The sequence below is a fragment of the Lipotes vexillifer genome, unplaced genomic scaffold, assembly GCF_000442215.2.
Source record: "Lipotes vexillifer unplaced genomic scaffold, Lipotes_vexillifer_v1.1 scaffold806, whole genome shotgun sequence".
Classification (NCBI taxonomy): domain Eukaryota; kingdom Metazoa; phylum Chordata; class Mammalia; order Artiodactyla; family Lipotidae; genus Lipotes; species Lipotes vexillifer.
In genome coordinates this window covers 452,025-477,272 of record NW_006783439.1, presented here as the reverse complement: position 1 = coordinate 477,272, position 25,248 = coordinate 452,025, and the positions used below count along the sequence as shown (strand labels likewise).

The 25,248-nt window shown below is 33.0% G+C and overlaps 1 protein-coding gene across 2 annotated transcripts in view; it reads right to left on the bottom strand.

The window, feature by feature from the left end:
• AGTPBP1 (ATP/GTP binding carboxypeptidase 1) overlaps positions 1-25,248 on the bottom strand; it is a 171,944-nt gene that overhangs the window by 99,007 nt on the left and 47,689 nt on the right. For both annotated transcript variants that reach the window (XM_007456113.1, XM_007456114.1), the window contains 8 exons: positions 21,086-21,153; positions 16,613-16,676; positions 16,054-16,200; positions 15,317-15,448; positions 13,314-13,407; positions 7,397-7,434; positions 4,167-4,375; positions 2,428-2,485 (listed from right to left, as the gene is read on the bottom strand). In XM_007456113.1, the coding sequence (XP_007456175.1) occupies positions 2,428-2,485; positions 4,167-4,375; positions 7,397-7,434; positions 13,314-13,407; positions 15,317-15,448; positions 16,054-16,200; positions 16,613-16,676; positions 21,086-21,153 (810 nt within the window). The remainder of the gene's footprint in view (positions 1-2,427; positions 2,486-4,166; positions 4,376-7,396; positions 7,435-13,313; positions 13,408-15,316; positions 15,449-16,053; positions 16,201-16,612; positions 16,677-21,085; positions 21,154-25,248) is intronic.

Below are 25,248 nucleotides of genomic sequence, written 5' to 3'. Positions count from 1 at the left end.
GCATCTTGGAAATTTTCTTACTTTTCTATAGCAGTGATGGATGGACCTCTTCAAGAATTTTTTCCAAGAAGGAATATACATTATTTTATACAGAATTTCAAAGGGTTCTTAGTCCCTGAGGTCCATCCATGGATTCCTATGGTTCAGTAGATTCTAGTCTAAGGATCTCTGCTCTAGATGTTACTTCTACATTTTGAAACACATATTTGGGCCACTATTTCTATAATTACCATCTTAGAAATACAACAATATTATAATTTAAGAAATCTGTGAATATAACTTGCAAAAGACCCAGTTTACTATAGCCGTATATTATGTATCTTTGACCAAAAATTAGTTGATATATTTCAAAATAATAGTAGAGAAACTATTTAGTATTACATAATTAACAATTTGTAATGTTAAATACAATTACTCTACTATCATGTCTTCTGCATTCTTGACTTAATTCATCACTGGCCTGGTTGAAGTATTATTTCATATAATTACTTCAGAAGTGTTCCTGGGCAATATGCTTCTGTACCCTTGCATATCTAAGAATATGTCACCTTCACATACGGGTGGCTTCTAATAAGGGTTCAGAAATCTTGAGTCAGAACTCTTTTCCTCCAAATCTCTGCTTCACTATCTTTTGGCATTAAATGTTTAAGAGAATAAGTCTTGAGGCCAGCTCAATTCATCCATTAACAAATGTTAAATGCACATTTATTATAACTCATGCAATCTAACGCATGCTGAGGATAAAATGAAGGTAAAAACAACAGTCTTAGCTTCGTGGAATTTACAGTCTAACTGAGGATGGTAAAAAAATAATGAAAATTGTGATAAATTTAATGAAGCCTGATATGTGAGAAAATGATGGAGAGCAGGGTATTTTCCTTGTGTCTATGCACTTGCTATTAGAACCCTGCTCTCACATCTTATTCATGAAGCCTTCTTAGTCAATTAAAGTCTCCATTTCTAGTTCAGTGATCCATCAGTCTGAAATGATGCAGAAAAGGAGCCCTCAGAAAAATATTAACTCTGTCTTTTTTTTCCCCATGTTTGATATATTCCCTGCACTACAAGTCAGCTTTCTCTATCCATGTGATTATTCTGGACACTGAACAAAGAACACTCTGGGGTATATCCTATCTCTCTCCCAGTGTTACTATCTGCCACATATAGTGAAGTCTCACAAGCTTTCTACCAGTTAGACCACCACTTAGACCTCCATAATCCTACATTGAGAGACAGAAAGAAATTCCAACAGCTCCTTGACTCTCCCTCCAAATTAGGTACTAGTGGCCCTCAACCTGGAGCCAGAGATACTGCATTTCATAGAAGGGTGAATAGAGTTGACACTCTTCCTTAATCTATTCTTTTCTCCAACATGTTTGTTGCACCCCCTATGTTTATTCCATAAGAATGCTCCTTTATCTAGTTTTCAGATTCAGTACAGATTTTTCCCCTATTTTTGAAGTCTGTTGGCAATTTTAAATGGAATGAGAAGAAGCAATTAGATCAGTTTTCACTTAGCTATGTTTAATCAAGTCCCAGACTTAGACTTTTAAACCTTTTAAAGGAAGTTTCTGAATAATCCATTTTGATATTTTGTATAGACTAAACTTCTACTTTAATAATTAAATACTTTAGAAATGCAACCATAACAGTGAACTCTGTGGTATATACCATAGGTAAATCTATATTGAGGATAATAAACTAATTATAATTACTTAAAATTTTTCTTAAATCACTTACTTCAAAGCCTTGCTTTTAAATATAATTAAAAACCTCTTACTTTTTAAAAAAGTGATCACCTAACAAGAAAATACTTTAGAAATTCTATTAATAGTCTAGACTACTTTCTCTTTTGAATTTTGCTATGTCTTATAAAAAAAATTCTGCTTTTTCCCCACATTAAAAAGTGGAAACTCTTACTTCCTTTGCTATGTACACAATATTGCACCAAAAATGACAAAGAGCCAATTTATGATAATTTCATATTTTCTATCAGGTAAGTAACTGTGCAAGTTTTGTTAAACATAAACCATAACATGTTTGATGATTAGACACCTTTAACTTTAAAAAATGAAGTTCATTAAAAAGCTACAAATGTAAGCTCAAATAGAATTACCTAAACAGTTAATGTTTACATTCTTAGATTTTGAAAATTTATATAAACTATCAAATACTGTTCCTGTGTGGTACTTAAAGTTTTTCACAATTCACATTTCCACATATGTAGTACACCCCACATTCCTTCCCTTAATTACTCAATCTCAATTTCTTATTTTTGAAGAAATATTTATTAACTAAAAAATAATATGAAAGTTTATCATGTTCATTAAAGCCTTCTTTTGCTAGGGAGATGAACAAAAGCAAAAATAGATAAAGTCAAACAATTCCAATAACCACTGAAAGCCAGCAAGAAGCATGTGGTCCTACCTTCAGGGGGTAAACTGTAGAGCTGGGCCACAGGTCCAGTCACAGGAATAACTGGTAGCTGGAAATGGAAAGAACTTTTAATCGTTGGGAGTGGCAGGCGATTTTTAGGGAAACACTTCCTCATTATCAGACTGGAGGTGTTGACAAGAGGATCAAGGGTCCTGACTGCCAAACATTCCTGTTTTATAAGAAAAGAAAAAAAAGATAATGTGCCTTTGGTGAATAAGTGAAACAATTTTACATGACTTCGGAAAGTAATATATTAGTAATTTTCAAAAGGCAAATACCACAAAAAACAATATTTTTAACATAATTATAAAACAGCTTTGACTAATCAGAAATATCTCTTTGTAAGTAAGAACCTCATATGGCAAATTTAGCAGTAATTTTCCTTAAATATTTTAACTAAGCAGAAATCAGTACCATCTTTGGTACCAGAAGTCACCAAAGCACTAAGTAATATCTATGAGTGACTTAGGGAGCATTTAGCAAGCCTAGGGTATAAAATAAAAATGAAAATTTAAGGGAAGAAGAAAAAAAGAAGAAAGATTAAGAAATTAAGAAAGGTGTAAAACATAAAAAGGAATGTGCATTTGGCTGAGCCTTTCTCAAAATTCTATCAGTTATCATGCAATAGCACCCCTAATAAGTTAGCTGTTCAACTTATAAAAGAATAGCCTGAATATCACAATTTTAAGTTTTAAGAGTTTAATTTGCTATCCTGGTATCTAATCTTGAGAAGGACTAGTGAACAGGGAATTTGAAACTCATATAACACTGTTATTATTATTGACAATTGACATCTAGATGGCTTTAGATGGCACTTTGATAACCTGTGAAATTTTCAATAGAAATCTTCACACCTGACCTGTCAAAACAGATGAAAAACTAAGGCTCATAAATGTGAAGTGGCATAAACAAAGTCACCCAATTCTTCCTCATATATCAAATATCCATCACTGTCTATATTAGGAATAGTAAAAATAAGTGCATGTGATCGATCTAGAAAAGAAAAAGCTAAGAGTTAACATAAAATATGTGTTCTTAACTACTCTCACACAGAAAAAGATTATTTGTTGTGTGTAAGATCAAGAGGGCACAACCAAGATGACTGGTTGGAATTTTCAAGACAGATTTTGTTCTAATAATTATAGCCTTGTAAAAATAAAAGGTTACTTTGCAATATCCTCACTCTCCATAATTGACAGTCTTCTACAGATGCTAGAATCTTGCTAAAGATATTGTTGAGAAGGTTTATGCATAAGATGGCTGGCAGAACCAGTATTCCCAACTCCAGGTTTCACTTCTGTACCTGCACTATTTAAAAATATTCTCTCCAGAATATAGACTGAGAACACTCACAAACAACATATCTGCCTTACCAGCCATAAAGGATTTGTGAATACTTATGAGGGGAACATACAAAACTGAGTACAGCCAACTGCACACCTTAGAAAACGTGGCTATATGGAATTCCTTCCTGCCCAGTGGAGAGATTTATATACATCTTCCTTTTACGTATGGGGGAAAACCCTCATATTGCAGAGATATGCACGGAGCACTTTCTCAAACTCAGTCTGATGTCACATTTGAGAAACGATTGTGCCTTTTGGCTTTCGGATTTTTTTAATATATTTATCATACTTTTTGAGTATTTTTAGAAATACTAAGTATTCTTAAGAACCAAATCCTATCATTAATAGATAATCATAATAACAGGAAGAAAATTTAAAACTCACTTGTGAAGTGTTATAAAGAATTTTCATCCCATTGGCATCAATAAATGCTTTTCTTCCCAACTTGATGCTTGTAACACTTTTTAAACTCTGTAAAATTCCTTTTCGAATGAGCATGTTTCTATGCCGATTATCATGGCGGTGCCAATCTACATAAATTGTTAAAAGGACTTGGACATATCCTCTGTCTACAGCTCTCCTGGCATTTGTTTCTTTAACAAAAGAAAATTGAGAAAGAATATTTTTTAAATAATAAGAGACACTGGTAGAATAAATCAAATTAAAAACATAACCACAATACTGGAATGAAGTCTTACAATACTTATTTCCAAAAATAAATGGCAAGGCACATATTTAAATATTTTTTAGCTAACAAAATAAATATGACAAGTTCCAGGTAATTTTCCAGAAACCTGCCCATATATTGTTTTGTGGTTAATAAATATCAAAATATCTATAACACAATTAAGGTTGTATATTTTTAAATGTTAATACTAACAAAACTTTCATATATTTTAAAACTTATGAATATACTGACTTTCATTACACCAAAAGGAATATATAAGCCTTTAACTCACTAGCTGTGACTATGATTTTGTTAAAAGCCATTATCATTATCGCAACTTCTATTACAATCTTTGTGTGAAATAAACTCCATTGGATTGTAGCTCCTACTATAAATTGTATATGTTTCTATTGAAATTACTTTAAATTTTAATTACCCTCACAATTATATAAATATCCATGCTACAACAAAGCTAAGTGAAAAGTACTTAAACAACTTTTTAGTAAGTGAAATGTAAGAAGCATTATATGATTAGAAGATAGTGCTTTATTGCCATTAATTTTTTAATATATGAAAAAACTACATCAAAAATTTTTTTTGTAAAGTCAATTTTATTGGGGTAAAATTAACAGAAATAAATCCATAAATTTGATGTACTTCATTTTTTTAATGTTAATATTTAAGATTTTTAACCAAAAGGGTGCATTTCACTAAGATGAGAGCAAGGGAATCATATCTTAGCAACATCCTGAGCCACCCAGCACCACATGGGTGGGCCAATGATAAGAGTGCAAGATAATGTGGAATACCAACCCATCTGAGGTTGTTTAATTAGAAAGAAATACCAATCTCTTCCTCATCTACATTTACGTATAAAATGACCACCTGGCTCACGGCATGGACACTAAGATAATGCAACAGTAAGGCTGTGCTGCTTTTAGTTGCCTGAAAGAATTACTACAGTTTTAAATGTGCTAATACCCACCTAAAACATAAAGACACTGAGATCAACAAACTTATTAATGCCCTCTTAGAAATTATGTTCTGATATTTGAGAGCTGGAAGAAACTCACATGGGCAGGAGGGGGGCACTTTCTTATGTAAAAGGTTTAATACCTCTGTTGTGTCTGGAGGAGCTAGTTTGCTAAGGCTGTGGCTATCTATAGAACAGTTCAATAGTTCTGACTAACAATAGTTTCATGTATTTTAAACAAATATACACATTTTGTTTACACCAGTTGGAATATATAAGCCTTTAGCTTACTAGCTTTTTAGTATTACCAGTAATACTTAAAAGATATTACTATCATAATGTCTTTTAAGAATCACTGTAACTCCTATTACAAACTGTGTTTCCACTGGAATTCCCAAAAGCCTAAATGGTATTTATGAGAAATATTTAAATTCCTTATTGAAGATCAAATTAAAAACTTGTGCATAACTCAAACACAGGTGCTGAGTGACTCTTAAGAGAAGTGAGCAGATCTATCTGCAATCCAGGATCATTTACTTGTCAGTTACTTTTTTATCTGATGGATGGAGCAAACAGATATGTTTGCCCACCATCCTCCTTTGAAGGAGAAGAAGGGAGGGAGTAAAAGGAAGCTCATTATTTAAAACTGAAGATATCAGCATTTCAGTCATTTTAGGTTAACTGATTTCTAAAAATACTTGAAACTTAGAGTTTTAGTTTTTACTGACTTCGAATTAGTGACTTTGTCATCAGTGATTCTGAAAATTAGTAAGCTTTAATAAGAGTTTAATTTTAATGGCTATTTTAATCTACTCTAAATCAAAAAATATGCCTACAGTAATTTAAAAATTAAGCTTTAAACAATTTGAACCACAAAGGCAGGGAGGGCACATCAAAGCAAGGCTACAAATATCTTTGAAATTAATCCAAATATTCTAACCTTGGTCTAAAGTTTATCACATCATATATGAAAACAAAGCTACATAGCTAATCTAACTGAATAACACACATTTCATTTCAAGGATAAAACTGTTAACTGAATTTTATGCACTCTAGTATATAATACTAATACCTAAGGTGATTCTTTAAATTTAATAAATCATTACCAAATATCAGATTCTCAATCAATTAATCATTTGCTACTGTCCTTCTCATCAAACTTAAGGGCAAGTTGGTCTGACCATCAATAGACAGTTTTGGGGAAAAATAACATCAAAAGCCATCAACATAGATCTTTAGGACTAAATGTTATTGTGGTTAAATAAGATGTTAATTTAATCAACCAATGGAATGGGGGAATGGGAGTGCTAACAAAAATTAATATTTAAAATACAGACACTGAGTATCATGGAGAGAAAAAAAGCACATAATGCAGATGGTTACTCTCCAAAAAAAAAAAGCACCATATTGTGTTAAGACACATTTCCTCCAATACTTCAATTTTGAAGATTAAAAAAATTGTGCTTTAGTCTGTAAATGCATTTAGTAAAATGTAAATTTACATTAAGTCATTTTTAATGTTATAAATTTGAATTTTATGGTAGAAATAAAACTTCTAATAAAGAGGTCCTAACTGAAAATCATATGTTATATAGAGACAGTAGTTGTCAAAGATACTCTTCATGGTCGATGTTCTCAAGGCCATGTTAGCATCACTTTTTCAAAATGATACTATATAATATTTACTTTCTCCTACTAACAAGGCTTTATGTTTATGAAAGTAACTTAGAAAAAGGAAGTCAATATACTTGAATAAATTATATGAATGTACTGATAAATTAGAGCTCAATAAACATAAATGATCTTAGATATATATCAATCAACTGTACTAAAAGATAAAATCAACTTTCACATTAAATTATTATGAACAAGCTTTATAAACATAAACTAAATCTACATTTCCAGTTTCTTTAACATAGTAGACAGAATACTCAGAAAAATAGTATCTAGTATTTCTAGTATTTAAAAACTTACTTGATTTTAGCAATGCAGCAAGAGTGTCTAAAGCAACCCTGTCAACATGAGAAAACACAAACAACAACAAAACTAGTAAAATTAATCTACAATAGTAAATTCATACAATCTTTTCAGATAAGTAATTAGTATCTACTCCAAATGTCATTCCTGTTATAATCAATTACATATGGTGTTTCTCTACATGCCTCACTTCCTTCAGGTTAAAACTGGATATGAGGAAGATTGAAATATCAACAAAAAAGCACCAAAAACAAATGTTTAAGAAAGAAAAAGAAGAAAATTAACAATGTCTAAGTCTTCATATCAGAGGTTAGGTGAATGGAATCACTGTACCTGTGTCTGACTGGGACTGAGTTCACAAAGGAATAATACTAAGAATCATAGATTCTGATTCACAAAAAAATTAAAACAAAAACAAGTTTTAACACAAAGTTTGCAACTACAAAATTCTATAGATATTCGTAGCTATCTGACTTCAAAGTAGTTTAGCTCTATCAAGCAACAATCCTAACATTTAATGTGATAACAAATGTAAAATATTTTGGAACTAGGAGGTTTGGGGAGAGGAAGTATGAACGCTTAACATTTTTCAGCCATACGGCAGCAAAGAGAATAATGACCTAATTAACATCTCAAAAATTCTCACTGCCCATTAGAGTACTAATATATTCTTTGAATATAAATGTGCAGTTACACACAGTGAAATCAGTGGTCATTAAGCAGCTTTAAAAATATATATAACATCACTGTGAAAAACCTGTAATTCAAATATTTTTTTAAAAATGAGTTATTGAAGAAATGGAACTTTCAGGAACTTTAAAAATATAAGCCAGTACCTCTTAGTAAGATTTCAACAAGGATAATTAATTTGCATAAAAATATGTACACTGTCAAATTCAAGCATTTCACTCATCACTAAGCATTTGTTGAATGCCTACTAGATACCCACAGTAGCAGGTTCTTCATGGGTATAAAATTAGAAAACAAAGTTATCTCTTTCACAGGTTATTTTACAATCTAGATAATGTAATAAAATGTACACATCTATGGAAAAACTACTCAAGAAATTAAAACTGAAAACAAGGTAATAAATTTAATAAAGCTGCATACACATTAGTGGTACACATAGCGTGACCAGATGATGACTTCTAAGATGACTTAGAAGATTTAAAACTGATACTGATTTAAGATGGATATTGGTTCAAAATAAAACCTGAAACAACAATCCAGGACTAGGTACAGACTAAGTGCTCATTTATAATAAATGCTCATTACTGCTACCCTCTAGAGAAAGTTGTTAACAGTTACATTTTGGTTTATTGATACAAATAAAGCAACCATATAAACATTTATTTATGATAACATTTGTAAAATAAAAACAACAGTATATGCTCTAAAAAATATAAACTCCTGCATGTAACTTCCTCAAAACAATGTGCAGTTTTGGTAATGGCAAGTTAAAAGTAAATGAAAACTATAAAATTATAACAGAATTTTCACAGCACTGAATCATCAGTAAGAAAGTTTTCATAATCTTATAATTATTCAATAAAATGCGCTTAAGACTATAAAACTATCAGAATAAGGATGACTTTTAAACTGGTCAAAATCAGAACTAAATGGATCTTCTAAGTACAATGGCAATTTTGGGGAAAAAAGAAAAGAAAACTTCATTCAGCAAGACCTGATAAATGCCAAAAATTGTTACACATGCCTTGTATATGTGTTTTCTAGTTTAATTCTTAAAAAAAAAATCCTAGTTCATAGAAGTGACACATTTTATGAATAAGGAAACTAAGGATTTCAGAATATAATATGCCTAGGGTCACATAAAAACTAAGTGATATGAAAAATAAATCATACAATATTCTTGTTGAGAAAGAAAATTATGAAATCAGAAATATCAGTCTCCTCCAAAAAGATATGTTGAAGTCCAAACCTCTAGCACGTGGCCTTATCTGGAAACAGGGTCTTTGCAGATGTAATTAGTTAAAATGAAGTCATGCTGGAGTAGACTGCCCTTAATCCATCAAGACGGATGCTCTTATAAAAAGAGGGAAGACTATTTGAAGACAGACACACAAGGAGAGAACACCATATGATGATAGAGGCAGAGACTGAAATGTTGCACCTACAACCAAGGAACACTAAAGATTGCCAGCAAACCACCAAAAACTAAGAATAAGCAAGGAAGGATTCTCCCCTGCTGGTTACAAAGGGAACACTGGTCCTGCTGACAAGTTGATTCTGAACTTCCAGCCCCCAGAGACAATAAATTTGTTATTGTAAACTACCAACTTTGTACTAGGTACTTTGTTACAACAGTCCTAGGAAACTAATACAATCGCTTAGAGGCAATCATTTGCAATGAACTCAGAATCTTCCCATCTACAGCTAAGTCTTAATTCAAAATTTTAAAAATCTTAACAGTACTTTCAGAAACAGTCTTTCTGCCTGCTGGCAGTTGTTTACAACACATTGAACCAAACAGAAGTGCTCTGACATTTTCTAAGCCTTAAACTACATGTTTTTCCCTTGATCTTTATTCTTCAACGCTGCCAAAACTGGATATGCACCCAATTCCTTCTGCCCATCATGCTTGTTCCACAGCCCCATTAGATGAAAAGAAATTATGAAGTTTGGTGCAAAGTCATCTTGACAGTTTTACCAAGATGTTTTTTAAAAGGTATTTTTAAAAACTCCAGTACAAAGGAATTTCTGCAATTCTATGTCAGTTATAAGCCAGTATGAATTTATAATATAAAAGTTACCCAACAATTACAGAATAGTATTTATTGAAAAGTACATTTTAATATGTTGATTAGAATTTCTCAGCACCAATATTTTATACTTCCTCATATATTTTTCAGTCTTCATAAGTCCCACACAGAATAACATAACTAACAATGGCTTTAAAAGCAGCCTGTGGCTTATTCATTTGGGAGCAGTGAGGGAGGAGAAACTGAAGCCCCAGGTACTCATGAAGTTATTTAAGTTGGGAGGGGGCATTAATCCTTGCAATAACCTCCAAACCTGTAGTGAAACTCAGAAAGAGTTACAGTAACTTTTAGAGTTGCTTCCTTCTAGATTAACAGTGTTTAAATCCAAAACCTAAAATTGGAAAGGAAAGGAGATTCTAAAGGAAAGCGCCGCTCTTCAAACATAAATAATAACACTCAATCTTCTTCAACTAACTAAATGCACGGCATTAAGGGCAGGAAGAATTGGTATACAAATGCTCTAGACGTTGAGATTGTTTAATTAAGGGGGAGATCCTACAATTATTCAAAATAATAAAGGAATCATGATATAGATGCCTGGTCAATGAATGGTTTATCCTTTTTAAAGTAAAAATAAAGTTTAAAGAGTTTTTCTTTTTAAAATATAGAAAAAAGAATGAAGGAATAATGTAAACTTACATTCCTCTCTCAGAAGTTTAGACCCACTGATTTCTACATCGTTTTGGAAATAGTCCATGTTGTATATTATACAGATACTTGTGAAATGTTCTTTTCTCATAGGAATTTTTATATTAGGTTTGGTAACTTGGTTACAATAGAGTAATGTAGATCTTAAGTAGGAGATCATAACCAAGATAAAGATTAATTTTAAAGCACTTTAAAGATCAAGAAGAGAAAAGGCATAAAAATTTTAAAGAATATATTTTTAATATTAACTAGGATTCATTCACATCCACATTACTACATTACTTACCTAAACTAATTACACTGCATTAATATAGGCATTGTGCTAATTACAAGAATTACCTCATTAAATCCTCATAACAACCTTATGATGTAGGCACAAATACTACCATTTTACAGACAGGAAACTGGGGCATAAAAAGTTAGGCAACTTACTTCATATCATGAAGTCAGTAAGAGCTAACTCGCAAATCAAGTTCTGCCGGGCTCCAAAGCCCACTCACTACACTACATCAATTCTGAAAGTTGGTTTTACTGATTGTGAACAATCATTTTCTTTATCTTGTCACATTTCATCAGATGCTCTAAGACTGTGTGTATGATCTTTATATAAGTAAATATGCTATCATCCCACCAAATAATATTTAATAAATAATTATATGTGCAAGTAAGCTTCCATTTTCAAGCAGGGTAAAAGCTAAATATCTGACCTTTATTAAGTAAGGGTGAAAAGACTAAGTATGTTCTGGACATTATTCATTTGTAAAATTTAACCAAATAGTTGATGTGGACAAGTTCTTCCTTATAAAAGAATCACAGCTAATAAAAGTAGAAAGAATGAGAAAATTAGAAAAGTCACTATTTTGGAACCTTTTAAGAAATAATGGATCAGGCAATGCTATGAAATATTGCTAAGTTTTTAGGTGAAAGGGGATGGAACATTTCAACACAAAGATTTTCAGTGGTGCCAAACAGAGACCCAGCACCACCTATGAAATATTTTGACCATTAAAAAAAAAAAAACCAAATCTAATCAAGCCTCAAGCTCCATCAGTCTACAGAAAATTTGAGGGATATACCTACAAATTAAGTGACCCCAGTATACAGTCATCTTAATCTATGTTGGGACATTCTATAAGATGCCACCCAGTTCCTTCAACAAAAAAACAAAACAGAACGGAAAAGTAGGGGGACTGTTATTGACTACAAAAAATTACAAGACTTATCAATCAAGGAGAATGTAGAGCCCTTATTTGGATCCTGATTTTAACAAGCCAACTGTAAAAAAAAGACATTCCTCAGACAATCAGAAAATATTAGATGATCTTAAAGAATTATTAATATTGTTGAACAAAGAAATGATACTTTGGTAACACTAAAAGAAAAAAACTATGTCTGATAGTGATCATACTAAAGAATTTACAGTATAAACGTCATGGCTGATATTTGCTTTAAAGGGCATTTGGAGACAACTGGAGAAAACTAAACACACTGGATTTTAGATTCTGTTAGGGAATTAATCATTTTGTTGAGTATGATTATAGTATTATGGTTATTTTTTAGGTCCCTATTTAGCAGAGTTACATAATGAAGTATTTAGGGGAAAAGTGAGAAAATATCTGGTATTTGCTTACAGAAATTCATATATATGTGGATAACATCTGGGATTTGCTTAAAAATACACCAGGAAAAATAAATAGAAGTCTAGAGGGGGAATAAATGAAACAAACATGGCAGAATGTTGATAACTGTTGAATATAATAAGTAATAATTAATATAACATAAATGCTGTATTTGAAAAATTCCATAATAAAAAATTTTTTTAAAGAATGACCATTAATTTGGCTTAAGAAAGTACTAAATATAATGAAATAACTGAAACTGTTTTCATTTTCTGAGGTTGAGAGACCTACAAATGAATATGTGCATATGTGTGTGTATACATATTTATTTATTATTTATTTATTTATGGATGTGTGTATATATATACACACACACACACACAAATACACACATATATAACACATATTTTGAGATATATATACATATCTCAAAGTAAGAAAAAGAATAACATGATTTTGACAAAGAAGAAATGTATAAATTTAAAATATATCCAGATAATTGTAAGACTGAAGGAAGTAGTCATTAAAAGACTGTAAAATTGGGTAGGGAATATAGTAGGCACTCAATAAATGTTTCTGAATGAATGATACTCTATAAATGGTCTTTTTTCCTATTATAGTATCTAGGAATGTTCAAAGTCTAAATTTCCATAACACTATGCTCAATGAATTTATCTAATTTTGATATATTTTTGAAGATTAAACTTTATACTAAAGAAAATCTTTATCATAATTAAATCACTATTTAAGAACTGAGAAAGGACCCTAGATACAATTTAACTCAACCTGCTCATTGTACAGATCAAGATGGTAAGGCCCAAAATAACAAAGGGTATACCTCTATTTACACTTAAAACATTTACTTACTTCATAAGACTGGAATTCTTCTTACTAAATGGTCCGATGATTTTAAACATCAGTTCCACAACTCCATTTTTCCCTAAGGATACAGAATTCACAGCTGGGAAGTGAAAAAGAAGATGTAAAGTGATTTAAAAACCTCAGTGAGTAGAAATGTATATACGTGTGATACATAGCCAAAAATATATACAAATTGTTTAGTAAATGTGAACTCAAGTCCCTCGTGAAGTCCACCTTAGTCAATACTTCAAAGGAAGGGGGGGGGTTTTGCTTTATTTTTTAATGTTGCAGGGAAATTGCAGTTACATGTTGTTAAAACAAAGTGTTAGACAAAGGCATGCCAATGGGAAGATGAGGTGGGAAAAGAAGTTAAAACAAATTATGAAAGGTCCTAGAAGTTGTTAATTCTTTCAACTGCAGGGCATTACCCAAAAGGAACAACAAATCAGATCTGCATTTTAGATACAGGTCAGATCTAACAGCATTGTAGGAAAGATGGATTTGAGAGACACATTAGGAGACTGTGGTCTAGGTGAGAGGTAATGAGGACCTTAACTAAAACGACTGCAGTAGGGAAAAACAGGCAACTTTAGACAGAACATGCAAATAATTACCTAACCAGAAAATTGTGCCTAACATTTTCAAACCTGAACAAATATTATTTAAAAATTATAGATACACTGTTTACTGGCCTCCTGGTGCTTAATTAAATAAAATGCCACTGAAAATGTAGTTCCTAAAGTTTTGTATGACAATTTTAATTTCCTCTATATCTGTTTATTACTCCATTATCGCTTCTAATTTTAGTCTGTTTTGTCTTCCTTTTTCCTTCATTCAGTGGTTTATCTGTTTTATTTTTAATCCAAATGTTTTATTTTTTAAATCAACTTTTGAAGATTTCATAACATATTTTTTCTTTACTATTTCATTCCTCTGCTTTCCTTATGTTTATTGCTCTGTTCCTAATTTCTCTGTTTAAACAGCCAATTAATTCATTCCCTTATGTGAGTCTTAATTATTTAAGTGTTAATTATTTAAGTATTCAAAACTATTTTCCTGTGAGTACACCTTTAGCTATACTGTCAAAGTATAGATACAGATAAATAAATACACACACACATGCATCTACCACTTTGATTATCATTATTTTGTGATGATGTTCTACAATAATATGTACTGTACAGTCTCAATTCTCGGTGTTTTGTTAATCATTCCAATCCCATCATCAGGGAATAGAAGAAAATCCATACCTCAGGGGCTTGGGACCTAATATTACATTAGTGAGAGAGGGAGAGAGAGAGAGAGAGAGAGAGTGTGTGTGTGTGTGTGTGTGTGTGTGTGAGTGTGTGTGCGCCCGCCCATTGGGAGACACTTCATTACATTAGTGAGAGAGGGAGAGGGAGAGAGAGAGAGAGAGGGAGAGAGAGAGAGAGAGAGAGAGAGAGAGAGAGAGAGAGAGAGAGAGTGTGTGTGTGTGTGTGTGTGTGTGTGTGTGTGCGCCCGCCCATTGGGAGACACTTCATCTGAGACTCTCTCCCTGTGATTACTCTTTTCTCCAGCTTCCTCAGAGGCTCCTGTGCTATTTATTTTCAGTTCTGCTACTTCCCTATTCATTACTGAAGAGAATTAGCTCCATGTGACTATGCCACCACATTCCTTCCTTCTCAATTTTCCTCTCATCTGTGAAAATCCAAATAGGCATAGCAGTTTTTCCAGCTTCCAATATCCTCATATTCCTCCAAATCTTCTCCACAGGCCACCTACTCATCCTCCTTACTACATGCCTTTACAAACTGGGGGAATTAATGAGAATTCTGAAGATTTTGTCAACTCACCTTCTTACCCTACCTCACTTTTGTGGTGGGGGGTTAGAATTACAAAAAGCCATATTAAATATTCTCTTTCCTTGTCCACAAATTTAAGAGACTTATGAAGTTACAGTACAAAATTTTCATTTTGTGTTAACTTCACAACACTGAGCTAACTAAAAGCTGCTCTGAAATACTCACAGTTGGCAGAATATACTCGTAAAAGCTGAAGACAAGGCAAAACCAAGCGATGATTCTGCAAATTCTGTTTGACCAAATTCAGGGTTATATTTAGAGCTCCATTAATTCTAGCTTTCGCTCCAAATTTTTTGTCTGTTTAAAAAAAAATGAACAAACACAATTTATTCATATATAACTTCTGAATAAAATGAAATGTCATAAAACAATGAAATTTCTAAAACTAATATTGTAAATTCATATTATCAGCGAAAAGTTGATCTGAGTTCATTAAAGCTGTAATCACTTTCTTATATGATTATGATTAAAAGCTTAACTAGACTGTAAGTTTTTTAGACACTGAGACGTGACTATAAGATGACTATTAATGAAAAGCAAACACATTCTACCTGCATGCTCCTCAAAGCATTCCCATCCACACTCCCTCCTTCTGGCCTCAACAATATCCATGTTATGTGTATCTTTTGTAACATATATATGCCAGGGACACACACACCAAGACACACTTCTGACTTTAACGCATTTTTTTCTTCCTTTTTCCACCACATGCAATAGAATTACTCAGGAATTCAGGATCCTAAATTCTTGCAGGTCACTAGTTGACTGTAAAAAGCATTCCATGACTCAGACCAAGAAAAAGCAGTAGCATTTTAGATTGTAAAATTTACCAGTTTCAAGGCACACAGAATTGATGTAACAAAAACAGTTCCACCTGAGAGTCATACAAACGAAACCCTTACCTTTCGGTCCAATTTTTGCAAGAATGGAATGAATCTGCACCATTAACTCCTCATTCAGAGGAGATTCTTTGCTGGCGTTCATAAGTAACTGTAATAATATTTGTGAACCACCTTTGGAGACTAAGAAACTCGCTCTTCGACCTCCACCTAAGAAGTTTTTTGAAAGAAATATGTTGAAATCGCAAATTCTTCTATAACATATTAGATATCACAACCTGTTAGCTTTAAAGAAGTATTAAAAGTGATGACTTCAGAAAGCAAACAAATAGCATCAAAATAAAATTTTATTTTATTTGTTAGTTTAAAAAATAGCGCAGACAGTAAATAAAAGTGATGCAAAACTCTACATTCAAGGCTCTAAAACACATGGGTTTGAGGGACACCAGAAGATACCAAAAACAAAGCAAGAACAAGAGTATGACATTTTCGCTTCCAAATTCCAATACTCAGAATAGCCTCTACTCTACAAGTATCAGAAAATTCCAAAAAAAAGTACACATGATGCATTTCTGATCATTGTTTACAAACAGAAATTACACCAAAGCAAACAAAAACTTACCAGCTGACACCAGCTCAACAAGAATGCTTAAGATATTAAGTGTAGTTTGAAGATCTTTCGTGTTCTGAAATAAATAGTTTATTTGCTTTATTAAAACATTGTAAATTTGTGATTCCCACACTTTTTCTGTCTGTAGGGAACCACCTATATTTTACAGATGACCTTTTTGGTTTCTCTAAGAATAAACGTATTCAGGTTTTCACTATTCTCACACATCACTTCAGTCTCTTCTTATTGCCCTTAAAATATTTTGGAAATCATCTGAGCTGTTATTTTCTTATTATCAACAGGAATTAATTTGTCATTTGAACTCCTCAACTTCTACCAAATAGACAATACAAATAAATGTATCAAAATATAAAAGGCACTACAATGTATATATGGTGACTATCCAGTGAGCTCCCCTCTCAAAAAGTAACTGCATTATCAATTTCTTATGCATCCAGCAAGATACTGTACACACATAAAAGTAATCCATGTAAATACACATGTATACGTAGATTTATTTCTCCAAATGGTATTACTGCTCTATAGATAACTATTTTTTATACTGATATTTTTACATGTCAATAAATAGTTTCTTCACCCTTTTTTAAGGGCCACATGATATATTCCACTGCATGGCAATACCACTGTTTATGAAACCAGTCACCTATCAATGGGATATTTAAATTTTTTAAATCTTTTGCTATTAAAAATTGCAACCAAAACTAAGTACGTACACTTACAGGGAAGAGAGTACAACTGTACATGGGATAAATTCCTAGAATTTCTGGGTCAATGATATGGGCATTTATTTTGATAGTAGATATTACTAACTTGCTCTTCACTGAGCAATTTACACTCCAACCCACAATGCAGAAAAGTAGCTACTTCCCAAAGTCTGAACAACCAATCTAATAAGAGAAAATGTTTAAATACTGTACTTTGGTTATATTTCTCTTACTAAAAGCAATGCTTGGATGAAGAAAACCACATAGATAGCAGAACTGTGGCCTATTCAAGGAACTGCCTCATCCCCAGAGTAGAAGGATTTTACAGTGCTTATTTAGAGGAATTTCGGAATTGCAATGTATCAGTGACTGGAATGGGACTCTTGTTCTTCCCCTTTCCAAAAGGGAATAAGTGTTGTCTACTTCACCATTTAAGGGCAGAGACTAATGGAACCAGAAAGTCAAATCCAGACCAGAAAAAGGACCACACATTAACCAGAGACCCTCGTCTTAGCACTGTGGGTGTTAACTGGACCACTGGCTTACTGGGGACAGAGTTGGAAGAATGAGAGACAAACATTTGTTAAAGAAAAGAATGGACTGTGGCAGGAGAAGTATTGCTAAGTGTTCATCTTCTTCCTGGGTACACAGCCAAACCACATTTTCCAGCTCTTTTGCAATTAGGTTTGGGCCATGTGACTGAGTTCAGGCCACTGGAATCTGAATGGAAGTTGCACTGCTATCTCATTTACCAGGGAAGTGGGATACTTTTTTTTTTGAATACAGTTTTTTATTTTTAATTTTTAAAAAATTTTATACAATTTTAAAAGGTTACTTTCCATTTACAGTTATTACAAAATATTGCCTATATTCCCCATGTTGTACAATACATCCTTGTACAAAACTATCTTGCACCCTATAGTTCTTTTTTGGGGGGGAGGGGATATAGTTGTTTTACAATGTTGTGTTAGTTTCTACTGTACAGTGGAGTTCCCTGTGCTATACAGAAGGTTCTCATTAGTTATCTGTTTTATACATATTAGTGTATATATGTCAATCCCAATCTCCCAATTCATCCCACCCACCCTTTCCCCCCTTGGTGTCCATACGTTTGTTCTCTGCGTCTGTGTTTCTATTTCTGCCTTGCAAACAGGTTCATCTGTACCATTTTTCTAGATTCCACATACATGCGTTAACATATATTTGTTTTTCTCTTTCTGACTTACTTCACTCTGAATGACAGTTTCTAGGTCCATCCATGTCTCTACAAATGACCCAATTTCGTTCCTATTTATGGCTGAGCAATATTCCATTGTGTATATATACCACATCTTCTTTATCCATTCATCTGTCAATGGGCATTTAGCTTGCTTCCATGACCTGGCTATTGTAAATAGTGCTGCAATGAGCATTGGGGTGCATGTGTCTTTTTGAGTTATGGTTTTTCAGGGTATATGCCCAGTAGTGGGATTGCTGGGTCATATGGTAGTTCTATTTTTAGTTTTTTAAGGAACCTGCATACTGTTCTCCATAGTGGCTATATCAATTTACATTCCCACTAACAGTGAAAGAGGGTTCCCTTTTCTCCTCACCCTATCCAACATTTATTGTTTGTAGGTTTTTTGATGATGGCCATTCTGACCAGTGTGAGGTGATACCTCATTGTGATTTTGATTTGCATTTCTCTAATAATTCATGATGACTAACAGACATATAGGAGAAACTGACAATAATACATAATAGTAGAAGACTTTAACACCCCACTTACATCACTGGACAGCTCATCAGACACAAAATCAAAAAGGCAACAGTAGTCTTAAATGACACCAGAGGCCAGTTGGACTTAATAGGTATCTACAGGACATTACATCCCAAAACAGCAAAATACATAATCTTTTCAAGTGCACATGGAACCTTCTCCAGGATAGATCACATGCCAGGCCACAAAACAAATCTCAACAAATTAAAAGGCACATGAAAAGATGTACAATAAGGATAATTATTATAGAAGTGCAAATCAAAACAACAATGATATATCACCTCACACCTGTCAGAATGGCTATCATCAAAAAGAACACAAAATACAAAAGTTGGCGAGGATGTGGAGAAAAATACCCATGTACACCGTTGGTGGGAATGTGTATTGGTGCAGCCACTGTGGAAAAGAGTGTGGAGGTTTCTCAAAACTAAAAATAGAACTACAGAATGACCCAGCAATTCCAATCCTGAGTATATATCCAGAAAAAACCAAAAACACTAATTTGAAAAGATATATGCACACCGATATTCATAGCAGTACCATTTACAATAACCAAGATATGGAAGCAACCCAAGTATCCATAAACAGATGAATGGATAAAGAAGATGTGGTGTGTGTGTGTGTGTGTGTGTGTGTGTGTGTGTATATATATATATATATATATATATATATATATACACAATAGAGTATTATTCAGCCATAATAATGAAATTCTGCCATTTGTAGTAATGTGGATGGACCTAGAGAATTTTATGCTTAGTGAAACAAGTCAGACAGAGAAAGACAAATATTGTGTGCTATCACTTATATGTGAACTCTAAAAAACAATACAAATGAATGTATAAAGCAAAATTGGAACATTCTCACAGATACAGAAAACAAACTAGTGGTTACTAGTGGGGAGAGAAGATGGTGGAGGGGCACATTAGGGCTACAGAATTGAGTTACAAACTACTAAGTATAAAACAAATAGGCAACAAGAATATATTGTATAGCACAGGGAATTTATAGCCATTATCTTGTAATAACGTTTAATGGAGTATAAACTGTAAAAATACTGAATCACTATGTCGTACACCTGAAACTATAAAAAATATAATATTGTAAATCAATACTATACTTCAATTAAAGGAAAAAAAAAAAACAGAGAATTCCCTGGCAGCCCAGTGGTTAGGACTTCACACTTTCACTGCTGAGGGCACAGGTTCCATCCCTGTTCAGAGAACTAAGATCCCACAAGCCATGTGGTACAGTCAAAAAAAAAAAAAACACACACACACATGAACTCACTCCCTGATCATTTTTATTCCAGTTCTACTAAGATATAATCTGACATATAACATTGTTTAAGTCTAAGGTATACAATGTACTCACTCACTCCTTATTTTTAACATTGCACTGAATAAAATATAAAATCTTGATTCTGACTATGTCTTGCTGATCCACCCCGAACTGTTATACTAGCATTGCAACTTAATTAACACCAATATAATATAGTTATTCAACCAATGTATGAAGTGAACTTAATCATAAATGAATAACTAACAGAATAAATGAGAATTTCCAATTTCAATCTTTTGGTTTTTTTTGGCCACGCCACACATTATGCAGGATCTTGGTTCCCTGACCAGGGATCAAACCCATGCCCCCTGCAGTGGAAGCACAGAGTCTTAACCACTGGACTGCCAGGGAAGTCCCTCAATCATTTATTTTAAGCTAAAGATTTATTTCCAACTAATGCTTTATTTTCTCTTACCAATTAGAATGGCATATTAAGATTTAAAATATGGTTATCATTATAATCCTAGGGAAATACTTAGAGGTTTATCTAATATACGTTAGAATGTTTATATCCCCATTCCAAATAATTTAAAAAAGAAAACAAACTTCCATTCATTGGCTCTACCTCTAGGATAAAAATTTTGTACTTTGTGATTTTTTTTTTCTCTCAGTATTGGTTGCTATTAACAGCTACATAATTAAAGCATGTCAGTGACTTACCTCTAATGTTGACAGCAGAACTTCCATTCCTGTAGAACCTTTGGCTGTCATTTCTCTCCTTGTTTTTTCTGAAAAGTAGGAAAAAAAGTTTTCTTCTAAAACATGAAAGAAAAAAATTACATATAGTTTTATCACACAGTTAACATTTACTAATATCAGATATTATATTAGTTATAATTATATTATATTAGATAATATTCCCCATGGTATACAACATATCCTTATGGCCTATCTTACATCAAATACTTTGTACCTCTCACTCCTCACCACTATATTGCCCCTCCCTCCCTCCCTACCAGTAACACTAGTTTGTTCTCTATATCTGTGAATCTGCTTCTTTGTTATATTCACTAGTTTGTTGTATATTTTAGATTCCACATTTAAGTGATACCATACAGTATTTTTCTTTGTCTGACTTATTTCACTTAGTATAATGCCCACCAAGTCCATCCATGTTGCTGCAAACGGCAAAATTTGTTCTTTTTTATGGCTGAGTAGTATTCCATTGTGTGTGTCTGTGTTTGTGTGTGTATATCACATCTTCTTCGTCCATTCATCTGTTGATGGACACTTAAGTTGCTTCCATATCTTGGCAATTGTAAATAATGCTGATATGAACAGTGGGGTGCATATATCTTTTCAAATTAGTGTTTTTGTGGCTTTTTGGATATATACCCAGGAGTGGTATTGCTGGGTCATATGGTAGTTCTATTTTTAGTTTTTTGAGAAAGCTCCATACTGTTTTCCACAGTGGTTGCACCAATTTACATTCCCAACGACAGTGTACAAGGGTTTTTTCTCCACATCCTCACCAACATTTGTTATTTGTGTTCTATTTGATAATAGCCATTTTGACAGGTGTGAGGTGATAGCTCATTGTGGTTTTGAGCTACATTTCACTGATGATTAGCAATATTGAGCATCTTTTCATATGCCTGTTGGCCACCTCCATTTTCTCTTTGGAAAAATGTCTGTTCAGTTCTTCTTCCCATTTTTTAATTAGGCTGTTTTTTTTTTTTTTGATGTGAAGTTGTATTAGCTGTCTATATATATTAGATATTAATCCCTTACCAGTCGAAACATTTGCAAATATTTTCTCCCATTCAGTAGAAATGGAAACTAGATGATCCTTTTCATCACAATAAATAGAAAAACAAAAAAAAAAAGGTTGTCTTTTTGTTTTGTCAATGGTGTCCTTTGCTTTTAAATTGAATTAGGTCCCATTTATTTATTTATTTTTGCTTTTATTTACTTTAGGGCATGAATCCAAAAAATTATTGCTGCGATTTATGTCAGAGTGTTCTGCATATGTTTTCCTCTAGGAGTTTTATAGTATCCAATCTTACATTTATATCTTTAATCCAATTTGAGTTTATTTTTGTATATGGCATTAAAGAATGTTTTAATTTCATTCTTTCACATGCAGCTGTCCAGTTTACCCAGCACCACTTACTGAAGAGGCTGTATTTTCTCCATCGTATATTTTTGCCTCCTTTGTCATAGATTAAGTACCTGGGTTTATTTCTGGGCTCTCTATCTTGTTCCATTGATCTATGTGTCTGTTTTTTGTGCCAATACCATACTGTTTTGATTACTGTCGCTTTGTAGTATAGTCTGAAATCTGGGCATGTGATTCCTCCAGCTCTGTTCTCCTTTCTCAAGATTGCTTTGGCAATTTGGGGTCTTTTGTGTTTCCATACAAATTCTGAAATTATTTGTTTTAGTTCTGTGAAACATGCCATTGGTATTTTGATAGGGATTGCACTGAATCTGTACATTGCCTTGGGTAGTATGGTTATTGTAACAATACTGATTCATCCAATCCATGAACATGGTATATCTTTCCATCTATTTTTGTCACCTTTAATTTCTTTCATCAGTGTCTTATAGTTTTCAGAGTACAGGTCTTTTGCCTTCTTAGGTAGGTTTATTCCCAGGTGTTTTACTCTTTTTGATGTGATGATAAATGGGGTGGTTTCCATAATTTCTGTTTCTGATATTCTGTTGTTAGTGTACAGAAATTCAGCAGATTTCTGTATTTTAATTTTGTATCCTGCAACTTTACCAAATTCATTGAGGAACTCTAGTAGTTTCTGGTAGCATCTTTAAGGGTTTTCTATGTATAGTATCATGTCATCTGCAAGCAGTGACTATTTTACTTCTTCCTTTCCAATATGGATTCCTTTTATTTTTTTTTCTTCTCTGATTGCTGTGGCTAGGACTTCCAAAACTATGTTGAGTAAAAGTGGTGAGAGTAGGCATCCGTGTCTTGCTCCTGATTTTAGAGAAAATACTTTCAGCTTTTCATCACTGAGTATGATGTTAACTGTGGGCTTATCACATATGGCCTTTATTACGTTGAGGTATGTTCCCTCTACGCACACTTCCTGGAAAGTTTTTACCATAAGTAGATGTTGAAATTTGTCAAAAGCTTTTCTGCATCTATTGAGACGATTATATGGCTTTTATTCTTCAATTTGTTAACGTGGTGTATCACACTGTTTGATTTGTGGATATTGAAGCATCCTTACATCCCTGAGATAAATCCCACTTGATTATGGTGTATGATCCTTTTAATGTATTGTTGGATTCAATTTGCTAATATTTTGGTGAGGATTTTTGCATCTATGTTCATCAGTGAGATGGGCCTGTAATTTTCTTTTTTTGTGATATCTTTGGTTTTGCTATCAAGGTAATGCTGACCTTGTAGAATGAGTTCAGAAGCATGCCTTCCTCTGCAATTTTCTGAAGCAGTTTCACAAAGATAGGTATTAACTCTTCTCTAAACATTTGGCAGAATTCACCTGTGAAGCCATCTGGTCTAGAACTTTGGTTTGTTGGGAGTGTTTTAATTACTGATTCAGTTTCATCACTGGTACTTGGTTTGTTCATATTTTCTGTTTCCTCCTGGTTCAATCTTGGGAGACTGTACATTTCTAAGAATTTGCCCATTTTTCCTAGGTTGTCCATTTTATTGGCATATAGTTGTTCATAGTAGTCTCTTAATGAGCTTTTGTATTTCTGTGGTTTCAGTTGTAATTTCTTTTTCATTTCTGATTTTATCAATTTGAGCATTCTCTTTTTTTTTTTTTGATGTATCTGGTTATAGGCTTATCAATTTTGTTTATCTTTTCAAAGAACCAGCTCTTATTTTCACTCATTCTAATTTTTTTAAGTCATTTCATTTATTTCTGCTCTGATCTTTATGATTTCTTACCTTCTACTAACTTTGGGTTTTGTTTGTTCTTTCTTTTTCTAGTTTCTTTAGGTGTAAGGTTAGGTTATTTGAGATTTTTGTTTCCTGGGCTAAGCTTGTATCACTGTAAACTTCCCTCTGAGAACTGCTTTTACTGCATCCTATAGATTTCAGACCATTATTTTCATTTCATTTGTCTCCAGGTATTTTATGATTTCCTCTTTGATTTCTTCAGGGATCCATTTCTTGTTTAGTAACGTACTGTTTAACCTCCATATATTTGTGGTTTTCGCAGGTTTTTTTTCCCTTGTAGTTGATTTCTAGACTCATAACATTGTGGTTTTATCTTTTATAAGATACTTGATATGATTTCAATTTTCTTAAATTTACCGAGGCTTATTTTGTGGTCTAGCATGTGAACTATCTTGGAGGATGTTCCATGTGCACTTGAAAAGAATGTGTATTTTGCTGCTTTCAGATGGAATGTTCTATATATATCTATCAAGTCCATTTGGTTAAATGTGTCATTTAAGGCCAGTGTTTCCATATTGATTTTCTGTCTGGATGATATGTCCCTTGATGTAAGTGGAGTGTTAAAGCCCCCTACTATTATTGTGTTACTGTCCATTTCTCCCTTTATGCCTGTTAATACTTGCTGTATGTATTTAGGTGCTCCTATATTGGGTGTAAATTTATTTACAATTGAATTGATCCCTTGATCATCATGTTAAGTCCTTCTTTGTCTCTTGTAATGGTCTTTGTTGTCTGATACAAATATTGCTACTCTGGCTTTCTTTTGATTTCCATTTGCATGGAATACCTTTTTCTGCAGAGGAAATGTTTGAAGCTAGCAGAGGTTGATTCATGAGGCTCAATGAAAGAAGCCATCTCTATAACATAGAAGTGCAAAGTAAAGCAGTAAGTGCTGATGTAGAAGCTGCAGTGAGTTGGTTACACAACAGCAGAT